Source organism: Magnolia sinica, chromosome 1 (genome assembly GCF_029962835.1).
Source record: "Magnolia sinica isolate HGM2019 chromosome 1, MsV1, whole genome shotgun sequence".
Taxonomy (NCBI): Eukaryota; Viridiplantae; Streptophyta; class Magnoliopsida; order Magnoliales; family Magnoliaceae; genus Magnolia; species Magnolia sinica.
In genome coordinates this window covers 50,610,790-50,629,425 of record NC_080573.1, presented here as the reverse complement: position 1 = coordinate 50,629,425, position 18,636 = coordinate 50,610,790, and the positions used below count along the sequence as shown (strand labels likewise).

The 18,636-nt window shown below is 39.7% G+C and overlaps 1 protein-coding gene across 5 annotated transcripts in view; it reads right to left on the bottom strand.

The window, feature by feature from the left end:
• LOC131248984 (twinkle homolog protein, chloroplastic/mitochondrial) overlaps positions 1 to 16,163 on the bottom strand; it is a 103,956-nt gene extending 87,793 nt beyond the window's left edge. Inside the window, exons 1-5 of one of the 5 annotated variants that reach the window (XM_058249523.1) lie at positions 15,829 to 16,163; positions 15,589 to 15,722; positions 7,993 to 8,048; positions 6,112 to 6,169; positions 5,907 to 6,014 (exon numbers count right to left, since the gene is read on the bottom strand). In XM_058249523.1, the coding sequence (XP_058105506.1) occupies positions 5,907 to 6,014; positions 6,112 to 6,169; positions 7,993 to 8,048; positions 15,589 to 15,722; positions 15,829 to 16,075 (603 nt within the window). In that variant the 5' untranslated portion in view covers positions 16,076 to 16,163. Of the gene's footprint in view, positions 1 to 5,906; positions 6,015 to 6,111; positions 6,170 to 7,992; positions 8,049 to 15,588; positions 15,723 to 15,828 lie in introns of those variants that run through there. The other 4 variants (XM_058249539.1, XM_058249530.1, XM_058249536.1 and 1 more) reach the window with 4 other exon arrangements.
• Positions 16,164 to 18,636: the final 2,473 nt, after the last annotated feature.

Genomic DNA, 18,636 nt, shown 5'->3' with positions numbered 1-18,636 from the left:
CGCCTCCTCCTCTAGTACACTTTAAAGGGTGCACCACTGATGTCCGCATCAATTCTCCCCAAGTAGGAAGAAGTTGCCACCGGCGAAAGTGAACTCCTATATCTCTCGAGTAAATCGAGATCGATGCGCTGCAGCTCTGCCTCTGTGATCCAAGAGTTATCTGTAAAGGGCTTGTTCCTCCATTTGACTAAGAATTTCTGGAAACCCCAAGAGCGAGTGGAAACCGCCTTAGAGTCTAAAATTTCATTTATCTCGTCTCTTCTCAGTGCAGGTGGAAGAGAATGTAAGATGGGTACAGGAAGATCAGGTTGTGGCCAAGATCCATATATAGAGCGGGTCTGGGAAGAAACGGGGGAACCAGTGGATAGAGGTAATGGCACGTGAAAGGGAACTAGATCTTCCCCATTAAAAGTGGAACCGATGCCCATGGTGGCAGGGATATCAACAACATAAGCATTAGACCCTAATATTTTCCCAATTTTATGTGGGCCTATGCTACGGGCATGAAGCTTCTTCACGAATCCAGGTGGAAATCGATCAAACCTAATACAAACCATGACGTCATCTCCAGGTTGAAATTCCATAAATCTCCTGGGTGTCAACAGAAAGTTTATAATGTTCATTACTTGATTAATCTTCCTCCTCATCTCACTATGCAATGCATGTATATGCTGGGCGAAGGACTCTCCTAACTCTGAAGAACGTTGTGGGGTAGCCATGGGGATCAAATCTATGGGGGCTTGGGGTCTTACGACCTCAAACAATTTCAAACGGGCTCATTCCTATGGACCTGTTCACTGAAGAATTATACGCGAACTCTGCTATGGAAAGAACAGTGTCCTAGGTCCTGTGGTGGTCTCCAACCAGACATCTTAACAAATTTCCTAGGCTACGGTTCACTACCTCTGTTTGACCATCTGACTAGGGATGATATGTTGAAGAAAACTGGAGCCTCGTACCCAAAAGATACCAGAGTCTTCCAAAAATAACTAGTGAACTTAGTATCTCTGTCAAACACGATGGATCTAGGTACTCCATGGAGTCACACAACCTCTTAAAAGAATAACTTAATAACGTGGGAGGCATTTGAGGTCTTATAACAGGGTAGGAAATGGGTCATCTTAGAAAATCAATCAACAACCACGAGTATGGAGTCGTGCTTACGAATAGTCTTGGGAAGCCCAAGCATGAAGTCCATACTGACATCTTGCCACGGGGCATGTGGAACTGGCAAAGGAGTATATAAACATGTATTCTACTTCCTCTACTTCGCCAGTTGACATGTCTGACAGTACCCTACAATCTTAGCCACATCTCGCTGGAGATTAGGCTAATAGAAACGATCAGACACAAGGGCAACCGTTTTATCTCGACCAAAGTGACATACCATCCCTCCAGCATTAAAGCCTTTACAGGGGTGTAACGGGCTATTACGGGGGTGTAACGGGTTGTTACGGGGGTGTAATGGCCATTACGGATCATTTTTTCTATAACGATCGTTATGGCTTTTACAACCGTGTAACGTGTAACGGTTGCCACTATTACCTTTATATAACAACCTTGACGGCCGTTATGGCACACCATGTATGATAGACAGTACCCGTTTTAACATGACCTTTGGATTTTCGACAACCCATCTTGGGCTTGGAGAAGCATTCTTTCAATTTGCCCTATTGCCTTGCAAATACTAAATTTCTTATTGAAATTGGTGGATTTACTAACTTTTGGTATGATCCCCTGATTAGAAAATGGTTGCTACCTGGTTTGGTAGTAAAGTGGTCTGTGGTCCAAGCATTGGAGAAAATACCAAGGTTAGTTCTCTCATTCAGAATGGAAATTGGAGCCTTCTTCCTACTTCTTCAGGGGATCTTGCTCATATTATAAATGAGATTGGAGAGATTAAGATTTATCAGTATGATAATGAAGTTATCACGATGCCTGATATTGTTGGCAAGCCTTCTTTCGCAATCCATCCTAGTTGCATGTCTGGTCCCATTCCCTCCTCCGTTTTATGACATGCTTCATTTTAGAGACCATATCCTGAAGCATTCTTTTTGCGCTTGGTATTATCTCCACATGTCTTAATTGCTTTTTTTGTTCTGCGATTATTGAATCTAATGAGCATCTTTTCTTTAAATGTGATTATGTTTGTTAGAAATGTTTGCATATTAAGCTTGATGTTGGTATGCCAACTTCTACTAATATTTTTAATGCAATAGTTACCTTTCTTACAAATTTTGTACCATCTAGCTCCGGCTGCTCTCTTATAGCTAATCTTTGTTTTCCTATGCTTGTGTGGCACGTTTGGAGAGAGAAATTCCCATTTTTTTTCTCAAAAGGAAGTTCGTAAGGAAATTCTGCTTAAGCATATTATTGAGGATATTGGAGTCATAATCTATTTTTTAGGGTTGGTAATAATTTGCCCACTGTTATTGCCGCTCACTAGGATATTCCCCCTACTATCCCTCATACTGTTGAAAAAGGTGATGCAGCTTTTTCTTCCTCTGATCATTTTGGAAGCTGGTAACTTCGTTATGCTCCTCTTTCCAATTCCAAGATTGGTGTTCTTTGTTTTCCCCTTCTGTTATGTAAAGAGTGGTGGGTTATTGTTTAGAAGGCTGGAGGGAAAGACATATCTAGCTCTTTTCCCTCTTCTATTTTTCTTGGCTTAACAAGACTTCTTCAAGCTAACATTTCAAGTGTCCAAGTTGAAGTGCCCAGCTCTAACACGAAGGAGATCATCTCAACTCCCTCTAGCTCCCCCTAAAAGTTGTAGATGGAAGCCAGAGCTATTAAAAGTGTGTTATCCAAAGTTCAAGCCTCTATCTCTTATTTCCTCATCACGTAGGAAGGCTATTGCCAAGCTTACGCATATCCTTCATATTGGTCCTCATGCGTAGTTTGTGTCATTTGTCGATACTCCTATTTTCATGTAGGAGTCTTTCCCTGGCTTGTAGTGTGGGCTTTCCCTAGCCCAAGGTGTGGATTTCTCTCCCTTGCCCGAGATGTGGGCCTTTTTTATTTCTTTCTTTCTTTCCTTCTTTTTTCCTTTGCTTGCGTTGAGACTTTAGCTTCTTCATTCTTTGTAATTCATGGGCTTCTCCCCTTCATAATAAGAGAGTTTTTTTTTGTCTTGCATGCCCCAAAAAAAAAAAGGGTCAAGATTATCCTTCTCATGAGATTTATGTTTGTCCCGTAGTGCATTCACACATTCAGTGGTGACTTGTTAGTGCTGCATCATATCTCTAAACATATTACCCCACCAGGCCTCCATCATCATATGGTCATGCATTGTGCCACTATATCGGCATGTGACAACCGTTGGGAATTGGGATAGGTGTTGAATATAGGATGTTTGAGGGCAGAATTATGTAGAGAGTTCCCTACGTGCTGATTGAAGTTGCAGCTGAGCTGAGATAGAGGGTTGGATTAAGGAACGATTTAGGTACAGGTTTAGGGGATGTTTGAGGCTGATGGTGGATGCTGTAAGGAAAATGAATTTATAGAAATGGTTTAATAGTTTGCACTATTTATGTATAACAGTTTGAAGAAGGGAAGGAGAACTAGATCCCAGGTTAATATTACAAGTGTATTAAGGTTGCAATTGATGAATCGATGTGTTTTTTGAGTTTGACAAAATTTTGGGTCAGCTAATGGATGTGGAATGAGCAGTTTTGAAAATTGAGGTTGCAGTTGGAGATGTGGATATGTTGCAAGTTGTAATTTTAGATGGTTTTATATGCTGCAGTCTGGGGTTTGGGTGAAGTGGAGCTACAGTTTGGAAATTGGGTGTCTTATATGGGTTGTCGTCTGAATTTTAGGCTAAATAAAGGTGTGGCTTAGGGTTTGAGTTTTGAGTCTAGCTTAGGATGGGTTTCAGGTGTAGATTAGGGATGTCTGTGGGCTAGGGTGGCAGTTTGGCATGGAGTACGGGTTCCAGTTGATAATTGGAGAGAGAACGATGCGTTGTGGTTAAGATTTGCATGAATTCTAGGGTTTGGGTTTAAAGAAGGGCCTGTGGTGCGGAACTTGATTTGAAATTGGGTTGCGACGAGGGTTCGAATTAATTCAATGGATTCAAGTGAGAACATTTGGTCCCCAAAAGAATTCCCAAACAAGAAAATCACGTCCCAAAGTAGGACTAGCTCCAATAGCAAAACTAATGAAGTATAAAGCTTTAATTAAACCCAAATTGAAAGAAAACAACTTCAGATTGTACATACCTTATTTGGAGTCAAAGAATCCTCAACTCAAAGAAAACACATAAACAAGGCAATGAAAGCAAAAATCAATGTTTCAAATAGCGCCCGTAGCGTAGCGGTAGCGTACACTACGTAGCATAGCGTGGCCATAGTGCTACGTAGCATCCCAAATAGTGTAAATCCCCTGTAGCGTATGCTACAAGGGTCGTAGCATACGCTACAGCTACGTAGCGTGTAGCGTCCGTAACGTAAGCTACAATGCATTTTTTTACTAATTTATTTTTTTATTATTTTTTTCACATTTTCTTTGTTTCTAATGTTGAGGAATGTGACACTTATATTGTACTTGATACTTTTAACCTAAGGGATTTTTATTTATTTTCATAATTGTGACTTGTGGTTTCAATTTGACATTATTAATTAAAGTGGTTTGCTTAGAAAGTTGTTGATGTGATAATTATTTGATTTGGCTTATATATGTGAATTGGCTTTTGATAAATGATAACTAATAACTTTTTTGAACATGCTTATAATTGATAAAATGAATCATCTTTCAGGCATTTTTATATTTTTTTCCTTTTTTTTCACTATTTATTATATTTGTCCTATTTTTAAATTAAAAAATAGAAGTTTCGTGTAGCTTATGCTACACGCTAGAGAGGGCTGAGCGCTACGCATCACACTACCGCTGTTTAAAACACTGGCAAAAATAGAGAAGAATGGGTAAGAGGAGAGATCTAGGGCATCAAACCACTAGTTTAAGGAGCCACACACCCCTCATCAACAACCAGTTACATGCTATTAAAATAAATCTTTTGTATCAAAATAATAATCTGCAGTTGCAGACACAGGACCTCATACATGCTACATATAGGCCTCTGTTCATGCACTCTTCTATTTAATCAGAACTTTAACTTGATAAACAACTTTACTCTAGAAAAAGAAACTTTATTTTTTATGAAAGATTAGAAGCTATTACCAATAAAAAGATACTAAAGATGCCTACCATGTGGCAATATGGCTAAGTGGGCCCCATGATCAAAGTAGACAACCAGCTATTGGATCTGTGGTTCCCACAGACCAATCAGACCACTAGTTGAAGGAGCCACACACCCCTCACCAACAACGAGTTACATGCTATTAAAATAAATCTTTTGTATCAAAATAATAATCTGCAGTTGCATATGCAGGGCCTTATACATGCTACACGTAGGCCTCTGTTCATGTAGTCATCTATTTAATCAGAACTTTAACTTGATAAACAAATTTATTCTAGAAAAAGAAACTTTTTATTTTGAAAGATTAGAAGCTATTACCGATAAAAAGATACAAAAGATGCTTACCATGAAGCAATATGGCTAAGTAGGCCTCACGATCCAAGTAGACAACCAGCTATTGGATCTGTGGTTCCCACAGACCAATCAGACCACTAATCAGACCTTGCTATTGGCCTTTTGGGCCCCAAAGACCAATTGGACTGCAGAATAATCAAATTATCCTTTCTTTTAATTCATTGATCAGCCAGCAGGTGGGACCCACCCCTGGCCCTACATGTGTGCACTTGTGAAACAAATTCAAAGAAATTACATCACAAATTCTTGCAACAAAACTCAAATAGAACCCAAACCAGACTGGACAACATAAACTATCCAAATATGAGAAATGAATGAAAAAGCAATGCCATAGAGAAAGGAACTTAATTACCTCATCACATAATGGTTGCAGGTAAAGCATCTCCTCCGTGATTACTCTAATCGATTTAACCTTTGAACTTTTCTCGAAATTGTTGTATCCTTTTCCATCTATAGAGGCCTGCAATCGGATGGCAAAGTGAAAGTGTACTCGCATTTCCAGTAGATTGAAAAGAAAGCATGCCTACTTCTTTGTTTGAAACCAATAATGGAGTTACCCGCATATGACCTCTCCATCCACATTTAGCTCTAAAGCATGACCACATGGCCAAGTCTCTACAATGTCCAATAAGAACATTCAAAGTAAATACCAAGCATGACAGAAAAGAAGTCCAACAGAGGTAGAGAGTGGTTGCATGAACAGTATAAAGAAGTTGAGCTTCACAAAGCCCACATGCACCTCTACACAGACACATACATGTTTGGATTCACCAAAACAATATAATTGAATGGAATTACACACGTTTCAAGATAATCGCCCGTTTGTTTTGGCAGGGTTTGGGTTTTCATTCCCACCCTCAAAAAACAATCCAGTCCTGTTGACGGGTTTATGCCATTCTGGTAGGAAGATCGGGAGATGGATTCGGGCGGTTTGTGGTTTAAGTTCTACCCTGGAACAAACCGTTGACTGTGCTCTCCAGCTGTGGGGCCCACCTGCATGTATGTATTATACATCACCGCCGTACATCCATTTTTCCATATCGTTTTAGGGCATGGGCCCCAAAAGGAAGCAGATCCAAGACACCAGTAGACCATACCATGGGACACAGTGGTGTTTAAACACGCTTCCATTAAAAACTTAGTAGGGCCCACCTTAATGCTTCCGTAATGTTTATTTGCCAACAAAACTGTTGATATGGTTACACTAATGCAGATGGAGGAAGAAAATAAATTTCAGCTTGATCATAATCTTTTGAGGCCCATAGATGGATAACCACCAACATTTCCTATGGTATGGTCTACCTGAGCACCAGATCTGCTTCATTTTTGTGGTCAACCCATTAAAAAATCTAAGAAAACGGATGGACAGCCTGGATATAGATTACATACATCAAGGTAGGCCCCACGGTAAGGGCCGGACAGTCTTCAGTTTGGCCTCGGTCACACCTAATCCACTCCCGATTCGGACAGATATTCTGTGCTTTGGAAATGACGGAAGCAGATTGCCTGTGACCCCTGCGTGGGGCTGTGTGGGGCCCACAGATGTCTTGGAACAAATCTGCTCCGTGCATCTGTTTTTAAGTACCACAATAGGTCAAGATTCTAAAAATCAGGCATATCCAAAATTCAGGTGGGCCACACCAATGAAACATGAGCTCACTATGATTTTTGGATTCCATCTAGACCATTCATAGTGTTATTACCACTCAGATAAACTGTAGGAACAAATGTCATCCTGATAAAAACTTCTGTCACCCTAGGCATTTGTAATCTATTGTTTCTTGTGGTATGGCCCACATGAGTTTTGGATCTGCTTGTTTTTTAGAATCCAGTCCTGCTGTGGTCTTTCAAAACAGATGGACGGAGTGGATTTGTTCCAAGACATGTTTATGGGCCCAGCACAGCCCCAACCCCAGCCCCATGCACAAAACTTTTGTGGATACTCAAATCCAAACATATACAGGAAGGTGTATTGGAGAGGTTCAACAAACACTTCGGTTGATGAAACCAAACCTGCGCTTACCATGTTCCCATCAATCCCCCAAACCCACCTAAACATGTGATGTGATATTTAATCAAAACAAGACGGTACAAGCCATGAATACAAACACGCCGTAAAGAGTGTGTGACTTCCAAATCGTGCATCAGGTAGGCCCCACCATGCAAGACGGACCCAAATGCACGTAATCAATGCATGGTTTCAAAAACTTGACAACCATCCAGAATTCAACTAACACATGCACTCTGCCTGATGAGTGGACCAGCCTGATCTTTTGGGACAATCAACCAGACTGCGGACCCTACCCAATCCATGCGCCAGACACCTACAAAAGTGTCCGATTGGCACACATGGCCTTTATGTAGAGGTGCATGGAGAACTACTTGTGTGCTTGGCAAAACTCCAGAAGATAAAAATAAAAAATGAAAAATAAAATTACCCATCTTCGCGGATGAAAAGAGAGAAACTCCTTTCCATCGAGTCACCACCTTGACACTACCATAGCAAAAAAAGATAAAAGTTGGTTCATAAAGGACATGGATGCACTACACAGCATAAATTAAAATATAGGACATGAGAGCGTGTTGCTAAAACACACCAGAACTGTAAACATCCCAAACAGCAATTGAATCTAAAGATTTACAAATACGTATACACAATAACCACAGATACATAATACATTACCATAACTGTTGCACACACATGGAATGACATATTACTGGAAAGAGGACATAATGCAATTTAAAAAATAAATAAATAATTATTTAAAAAAAAAAAAAAAAAGAAAGGATACTACTGGGTACCCAGACTAATGACAATAACCAAAAGAGGACAAGTTTAGTGATCCATAGGAGCACCCATCATTGTAGACCTTAGGTCCTCTGCCATACATGGGCTGCCACTTGGTTACAAGAACCCATTCGAATAGGCGACCCCATCATACATGGCCCAGAAAAAAACTGCACCATTTGAGTGACCTACATCATCCAATCAATGGGCATTCACTAAATGTAAACCGTTGGCTTGTATAACTTTGACTATTCCATTTTCAGGCAATAGTGGGGCTCACTGGATTCCCCAATCATTAAGATTTGTACACCATGGATCGTGCATGGAAGCGGTCAACAGGTGAAATTTTCCTATCATAGACAGTAAATCACAAGTACAACGGACCCACGAAAAAACCTTCCAGAAAAACTCTGATACTCCAGCAGGCTGCAATGCTCCATACGCATGCACACTGCAATTGTACACATGGCATGCATGTACCTCAAATTAAATTGTTCGAGTCATGGGCCCCATCATTGATGGGCCAGAACACAGGATGTCCAACATCCAATGGATTGTCAAAACAGATAATAATCAGAGGTCCACATTCAACAAACAAATGCACAGTAATCCAAGTTACGATCATTTACTCATTTTAAAATTGGGCAATGCCCCATCGACAGTGGGTTCCACTGTTTAGATGTTTTAATACGAGCTAGATATGCCGCGTCAAATTTTTGCATGCATGCATATGGAACATCACAGTCTGCATGAGTATCAAATAACTTTCCTCTAAACCTTATGCATGAGATGCTATTATTGAGCTTAATTCATCTCTACTATAAAGAACAAGAGAAGCGAGGAGCAAATTTTACGATTACTTTCTAGAATTTCTGAAACTCTGCATTATTGCAGGACATGGGAAGTGTTTTAAATCTAAACAAAGGACATTTATGTAATTAAGGGGTGAAGCCTTGTGGTGGGAGACCTTTATTCAGAGGCTAGACTCTATGATAGCTCACAACTGTTGGGCCTATTTGGAGAGTGGGATGTTTGGATAGTGGGTAAAGAAAGGAACTCTCTCCCAAAACAGGGTGTTTATTTAAGAATGAGAAAAGATATTTCTCCCCTCCAATAGCTTATAAATTGCGTCAAGATAGTCCTTGCAATTTCCTGGTGTCAATGAAGGTTTCCTACAGATTCCACATATCTTAGCAATATCCAATCAAAAGGAAACATCCATTCATGAGAAAACTATTCATTTCCTTTCTTTTATCACCACTTTATTTTTAACCATCCATTTGTATAGACACTCCACCTAAAACAGGATGAACAATAACACTGAAAGTGTTTATTTAAGAATGAGAAAAGCTATTTCTCCCTTCCAGTAGCTTATAAATTGCGTCAAGATAGTCCTTGCAATTTCCTGGTGCCAACAAAGGTTTCCTACAGATTCCACGTATCTTAGCAATATCCAATCAAAAGGAAACATCCATTCATGAGAAAACTATTCACTTCCTTTCTTTTATCACCGCTTTATTTTTAATCGTCCATTTGTATAGACACTCCACCTGAGACGGGAAGACCAATAACACTGAAACTGGACCTGGATCACAAAACCGACACCTTAGAAACCCGGAAACCTTGAACCTTAGAAACCTAACCCAAAAACCCCTTTAAACCCAAGCCAAACCAACGAAAAGGCTCTCCTCCACCTCCCAGACCCCAATATAGGGCCAAATGTGAAAGATGGAGAAGGTGGAAATCAATTTCGGCCAGCATCCATTAGACAATCAAACACTGCCGCATGGCATCCTAAACATAAGTTTATCAGTTGCGCTTTGCAATTCGGATTCACAACATAGTGGTGAAAATCCAGTTTCAGCCACCGCTGCTGACCCCAAAAGTCAATCCATCCAATGGACGCGAAAACCCAAGGAGGAGGCCTCGGGTTTGAGCCAGCAAAGCGGCTGGTGGAAATTGGATTTCCACCAGCAGCTATATAAGCCCTCACTCCCTCCATCCAAGAACAGGACAACATTCTCCACCAAGAGAGGAAGAGAGAGAGAGAGAGAGAGAGAGAGAGAGAGAGAGAGAGATTTAAGGCCTGTTTGTTTTTAAAAACCCACTGTAAATGAGTTGTAAATAAGCAATTATTACTTTTTAGAGCTGTTTGGAAAAGAAGAATTTCAGATGCAATCTAGCCTCGAAAACCGTGGTGCAAAGGCATTGCTATCGGACAAAAATTATAGTGGTAACATTTGTGGGGCCCATCGTTATGCATGTGTTTGATCCACTCCCTCATATGTTCCACGTGTTCATTTTGGGGCATGAGCCAAAAAACGAGGCAGATACAAGGATCAAGTGGACCACACCATAGTAAATAGGAGGAATTTAACACCTACCATTGAAAGTTAAAATGAGCATAGAGCCCACAGGAATGCATACTTGCCATCCAACCTGTTCATAACGTCACACGGATATGGATGAAGGAAAAGCACAAAAATAAGCTTGATCAAGAACTTTTGTCGCCCCAAAACAGAAATAAATAGTAAGCATTCATTTGCCCCTGTTTTATGTGGTGTGGTCTACCTAAGCTTTGGATCTGCCTCATTTTTGGGCTCATACCCTAAAATTAGAGGAAAAAACAAATGGACGGCACGGATCAAGCACATACATAATAGTGGGCCCCACAGGTTTTAGTGGGAAAAATCCACCTTTCCTCGGTTCCAAACTTCCAATGCACTGTCAACATCAAGTCTATGACAAAGGTGGCTTCTCAGCGTAAATACAAGGGTAAATAATAATTACCCATTTACACTTCATTTACCCAGGGAATTGAAAAACAAATAGGCCCTGAGAGAAAAGAGAGGAGGAGAGTGGGGCACCCCGAGCATTGACAGATTTGGCGACTCCACTAGGGATATCTGCTAGCTGCTAGGTAGGCCCAACTCAAAATGTGGGATCTTAGAAATTTTGGAAATTTTTTAATAGTCTCCTACTTTTTCAAGCGTATTTTCCAGTACTTCGCTGCACTTTACCCTCCTACATTGTATTTTCCTGTACACTCATTTTGCAAACCTGGAGCAATTGCAAGACTGGCATTCATACCGTGAACACCACTTTCTACCTATCGAGCCCGTAGGAAATTCCTCTCGAGTCTTGCCTTCAAGAAGGCCTCTGAAAAGGCACCAACCAAGCACATATTGAAGGACTTCCATCCAGCCCAAGAGGTATATTGCTTAGGGAACCTGTTGAAGTTGGGAACCTTTAGTCACATTCATTCACTTGAACACTCCTAGTACCAATGTTTTAAATACCGTTATCATTAATGTATCGCGTAAATATTGGTGATCGCATGGAATATATCAATTGTATCGCGTAATGTATCATTGTTGTTGGGAAACATGGGAACATTGGGAAATTGGTCGAATTTTTCAATGAAACTTCAGGGATTGTTGAAAAAGACATCAATACATACTTATAAATCAAAACATTACAAAAAAAAAGTGCACATAATAGGGGTTTCCTTTATATGGGGTCCTAATATCTGTACTTTCCAACCAAGGTGTTCCAAAATGGGAACAGTGGCCATAATGGCCACCATTGTTACTGTTATGATACAGGTCATAACGGCCGTTACGGCCCCCGTATCGGCCGTTTTTTAGTTTTTGAAAAAATTTGTTACTGGACCGTTACGGTCTGTTACAAACCATTATGGCCTGATTTTCTGTAATGGCCATTAAGGCCATTTCGACCCCATAACATGTAACGGTTATGACCGTTACCGTTATGTTACGGTCGTTATGTAACCGATTTTGAATACCTTATTTCCAACCGAATTAATGAAAATATATTCAAAATCTATTCATATTCAAAGTCTATTCATATAATTTATAAACATAAGAAGACATGTATGGAAACACAAGCAATACATTCAAAAGCAAAAGAAGAATCATTAGATCAGGTTACATACATGTTTAATTTTGTGTTTGGATATAAAGATTGCAACTGATTTGTGAGAAATTGAGAAATTTTGATTTTTCTCACTATTCCGCAACTTGACCCATCTCCCCAAAATCTCGAAATCGAAGTTCTAGATCCATAAATTTTCATGGAAAACATGAAGAATCATAAATTTGTAGTCATTTAACTCTAGTTTAATGTGACTTGCAACAAATACAGTGATCGAAAATTGAAAATGCTCACTGAATCGAATAGGTGGGACATATCGGCACTACATATGCGTTTCGTATTGCATAGATAGGATACAAAATATATTGTGGGATATATCTGCTGATATCGTCGATATTTAAAACAATGTCAATGTGCTAAATATCGTTATCACGTAATGTATCACACCATTGGAATATGGATACATAACGGTTATCACATGGGATATATCGGTTGTATCGCGTAATGTATCGTTGTTGTTAGGAAACGTGGGAATATTGGGAAATTAGTCGAATTTTTCATGGAAACTTCAAGAATTGTTGAAAAAGGCGTCAGTACACACTTAGAAATCAAAACATTACAAATATATACATATATATTTAAAAAGTGCACATAATTGGGGTTTCATTTGTATGGGGTCCTATAACATGCACTGTCTGATTGAACTGATGCAAGTATATTTAAAGTCTATTCATATAATTTATAAACGTAAGAAGACGTGTATGGAAACACAAGCGATACATTTAAAAGCAAAAGAATAATCACTAGATCAGGTTCCATACATGTTTGATTTTATGTTTGGACACAAAGATTGCAACTGATTTGCGAGAAATTGAGAAATTTCTAATTTTTTCAATTTTTCGTAACTTGCCATATCTCCCCCGAATCTCAAAATTGAAGCTCCAAATCCATGATTTTTCATGAAAAACATGAAGAACCAAAATTTGTAACCATTTGACACTGATTTAACGTGATTTATAGCAAAAAATGGATCGAAAATTGAAAATGTCGGCCAATATATCATGAGATATATCATGGGATATATCGGCTGATATTGTCGATATTTAAAACATTGGTTTCAATAACTTAGTGTGATCATTGATTTCTAGGTTTCCCTTAGTAGATTGTTGAATCGCAAGTTGTTGGATATTGTTTTCAGGAAAGCAAAAAAAACAGAGGGCTAATAAAATCATCCCAAGGATGCCAGACACAATCCTTGATAAACTTTTCTTCCGAACAAACACTTATGAAAAATCCACAGAAACCGAAAAAAAAAAAAAAAAAACCCTAGCTAAGAGGAACTTCTGGAAAGATCAGTGAATCCCCATCCCCAATGAAGTTACCTCAAATAAAAGTAGCCTTTTAGAAATATTGTTTTACAAATAAATCTCCAATGGATCTAGTTTTTTAAATAAATCCATATTTCTAAAATCCTTGTAAACACTTTCCCCAAGTGGAACGTCCAAGTAATAAATGCCTTTCTTTCAAAATAGAAATCATTTTTCAAAAAAGGGCATGAGTCCAAGGCAATGAGAAGTCTTCCAGACCTCTAGGGGGGCACCTACACAACAAAAAACTTGGATTTAGTTTTCCCAATCCTTTCAGTTTTACTAGATTCATATGCAACATTAAAGTGGCTAACTTGAATTCTCGGTGTCAGTCCGATCGCATTATGAAAGAGAAATAACAAAAGCCATACTTGAGCCGGTTTTTTGTCAAGGCAACCGCGCATTATCAGTGAAAGAGTTTGTTACAACCAAAGTGTTGAAATCAAAAGTTCGAGCAAAGCCTAAGTGTCGAAACCAAAAGTTCGATCAATGAAAGATAACCTGAGCATACCCAGTCAAGGATAACTCTTGAGCCTAACAATTGCAGAGTGCTAGTTGGGCTCCCATAACACTGCAAGCGTGGAGTAACTACCAATTTCAATGATCAAACTCACAACCGCTACTAAGGCAACCACGTGGTAAAGAACATCATTTTTCTCAATCCAAGTGCAATAGTTAGGCCGAAGCGCATAGGCGACTGCCCCACCTAAAATCCATATTCCCGAACATTCCTATTACAAAGTATTGGTTGCAATTGGAGAGTTGTGGTTGGATCCCCGTAAGGTTGCAAAGCGCAAGGACGATCACCACACTCACATCACCCTCAGACACACCCAAGTTACCTTTTGCTAAACGAATAGCTAACACAAACACTTCGATCGGAATGGATCCAACCACCTCTACACTTGACTAGAATGGTGGGGTGTCTATTGTTTTGGCATTTGGTTGTAGACAATCTCTGCCAAAAAGAGGCATTTGTAGACACCCCACCCAAAACAGGACCAATTGCATTGAAACTTAACCTAGATCCCAAAACCAACACTTGTAAATGCGAAAAGCTTGAACCCTAGAAACCTAACGTGGAAACCCCTTAAACCCAAGCCAACCAAACACAAAGGCTCTCCTACACATCCAAAACCCCCAACATAGGGTCAAATGTGAAAGATGGAGATGGCAGAAATCCAATTACCATTGTCATCCATCGGCCAATCAAACATTGCCACATGGCATCCTAAACACCAATGTGTCAGTTGCACTTCAAAATTCGGATTCAACAGTGGTAGTGTTGGGTGTGAAAAAGCACAAGTGTGGAAGACATCAAAGAGGGTTTGTGTCTTGTGAACAATGGAAGGCGCAGACTCTCATATAAATGCCAACATCCTCATTAGTGCAAGATAGGTACTGTCACACCTTCTAAGGTTTGAGGCCGTGAGTTGATGATAAGTTCCCTCAGTGGGAGGGCACGGTTGTGTATAAAGAGCCTACGTCTGTCGCCTTTGAACACCCCATCAACGGCTCATTTTGAGGACTGGAATTCTTAATCACAAAATCGTCTTCAAGGGTTTTTTTAGAATCCTCAAAGATACTAAACTCTTGCAGGTCAAATGAGGGTTTGCACCTTCCTGATAAAAGGAAAATACCCTTGAGATGTGGTTTAGATATCCAGCCCATCCATTGTGTGTCCCACATGGATGAGGGCTAACACCAAAGTTTAGGCCATTACAAAATTCAGGTGGGCCCCACCAAGTGCTTTTACATGCTTTAGGCATGATTTCTCATTATTTCAGATGGTGTGGCCCACCTGAGTTCTTGATAGAGCTGTATTTTCGCACATCCCATAAGCTAGAATGGACCTACCAAATGCACAGCGTGGATGTCCATTACACATCACGGTGGGGCCCATAGAGCTCGAGCTCATGGGACCCACCACACACACACACACACACACACACACACACACACAGATGAAATGAAAAGAAGAGTACCATTGGGCATAACATGTGAGAGTACTGCCCAGGCTTACACGAACCGCATATTATCCCTTCTTTTTCCAATTTCTTTTTCAACACTGCAAGTCGCTCTGCATCCGTTTTCTCATCTTCCGGACGTGACAAATGAACTGCAGAAAATAAATCTCTCATATATGCATAGATATAGATGTAAATGTATCAAATAAATTGGAAGATTTTGGAAATTTTTTAGCCGGAAAAAAAAAAAAAAAAAACCTGTTCTTGAGAGCATGAGAGGTGAAAATGAGCCAAGCCCAGATTTTTTTAGGGAGTAATGTTGGAATTTGGAGGTGGGTCTTTCCAAATGGCGGGGGGAGAGGTGAGGGTGGGTGTGGAGATGGTGAAGGGGAAAAGAGGAGAGGTGTAATGAGCAGGGGACGCATTTTAGCAAGTGCGTGGAGCCCATGAGGAAATGGTTGCAGGAGAGGAGTGTGTGGAGTGGGCGGTGAGAGAGGGGGAGCATTGTTCAAACACTATTGATATTTCTCAAGTTTTCTTCATTGGATACGAGAGAGAGAGAGGACTTGGTTTGAAAGAGAATCGAAGAGAGCGGTAGGGTTTATCCCCGGAGGAGTTAGTTACCGGGTCCTGATGCACCAGGACGTGAAACTCTGATGTCCTTGGCCGTGTCAAGGGATGTCAATGGGCCGGCCTGGGCCATCATGCTTTACGGCCTGGATCACTTCGCGATATGTTTGGACTGAAACATTAGGCCCATGGGCTATGGCCGAGTCTAAAATTTCAGCCCGTTTATTGATCAGGTGTACATGGGCTTTGTCCAAGGGACACGAATTGCTTGTGGTTGGAAGCTATTGGGGTCCACAGAGATGCCCCTGACAAATCCACTCTGTCCATCAGTAGCTCAAGATTACAATAGGACAAAAATCCAAAAATATGATAGATCCAAAAGTCAGGTGGACCCCACACATGAAACAGAGGGATTGAACACACTATTGGAAACTTTGCGGAGGCCCAGAAGTTTGTATCAGGACGTTATTTGTACCTACATTTATCTGAGTGTTAATAACCATATGAACGGCTTGGATGTCATGTAAACATCATGGTCCACTCCAGGAAGGTTTCCATCGTAAACGTTTTCGTTCTCACGAGCTTTTAATCTGCCTGAGCTTTGGACTTTTGTCCTATCGTGATCTTTTGAAACTGATGTACGGAGCCCCACGTAGCTTTTGACCACAGGAGCTTCTGCAGACGCAATTCACGTCCTTGTCTAAGAGCCCCTCCGCTCAGTACGACCAGGCGAGATGGATTGGCTACTTCCCCTGCCATCAGCCCGGTGGCTGGTGGGTAGTGCTCTGTGTGCCCCAGCATGATGTATGTGTTTCTCGTCCATTTTTACAGATCACACTAAGGACCTGGACGAAGGGATAACACAAATATTAGCTTAGCCACCTCCGTACCCAACACGACGTCGGTGCTTTGTCCATGCATCAGATAAGACAATAGGCCATTAGCCATGCATCCTACCTTGATATATGCATTTTATCTTTGACATCTACTACGGCCGATCATTAACTTATGTTTTAGGCTTAATTAATATAAGGTGTGGATAACATGTGATGTGTGGTTAATTGTGATGAATGGTTTTAATGCATATGATGGAATGTGTGATTGTGATCATGTGAATTTGCACGTATACTATATGTTCCATTTGACCCATTTAACATTCCAGTGTAATAAGAGTGTAGAGGTAGCCATTATCTCCTATATTGATTGTATTATGTATCTTGTGAAATAGCTCACAAGATATAGAAATTGGGCCTTTGGAAAGCTCACTTGTATCATGGACATTTATTAAGACCACTTGTTCATGGGCCTTGGTTAAGCCTGCATTCTCATGAGATTCAAGCCTTGAAGCCAGCCCACAAAAGGAATTGCTAAAGGGATAGGTGTCACGCCCTGAAATCCGGCACTTAGGTATATCCGACCCCGATTCTGTACATGAAGGCATAAATTATGTTTTTTATGTTTACATTTCATAATTCACGTATATATTGACAAAATGATTATCATTCATAACATATAACCATCCATAAATTAAATTAATAAATATTTATTTTTAAAAAATAAATTATCCATGTCCTGTTTATTAAAGATTATCATCAAACTCACGTCTTAGAACATGTCATCACCATGCTAGCACACTAAATATTCATTACAACTTATTCAAAAAATATTACATAAATGAAAATTTAATATAAATATAAAAGCTTTTAAGCACCTCTACGAGATCTTGATCTTGAAATTTTAAAATCCCAACTGGGTAAGCTGCAAAGCCTAATGAGTAATCTCAACACTGATTTTAAAAATAATGTCATATAATCTGAATAAAATGTATTAAAAGATACACTACTTATTTGATTAAAGCAAATAGATATAGATATTAATAAATAAGATTTTTCAATGTAAATTCAAAGAAAAAAATAAATGAATGAAATCACCATATGCTATAATCCATAGTAATAAGTGTGGTTTATTCTTTTTAACACCAGGGCCAGTTTACATTGGTTAGTCAACACCCGCGTCAATACAATGCTTAGCCTGACAATGGGAACCTCTTGCATGACATGCTCACTCATCCAAATGGCACTTGGCGAGGGACTCATTTGTACGTTAGTTGGTCAAACTACTACCATACTGAACCTAACAATGGGAATCTTTTGCAATCTTGACATGCTTACCCACCTAAAGGTATAGTAGAAGTTCCAAGAGGTACCGATTGGGATTATGGGACTTCCAACCCAATTATCTAAGTTGCCCCACTTATTTATGCTTTAGAGATTTTCAACCCAGAGGACTTGATCACCCTACCTTTTTTTTTTGTGTGTTTCATGACTATTTTAATGATGCATCTTTTTAATATTGCATGAATCAAATATTTATAAAAAATTTCAATGATCGATATTCTTTGATCAATCCACAATACTTTATGTACAAAATTTATCAAGCTAACAATAAAAATTTTAATCAATGTAAATTGTTTGTACATGATTAAAAAATAAACAT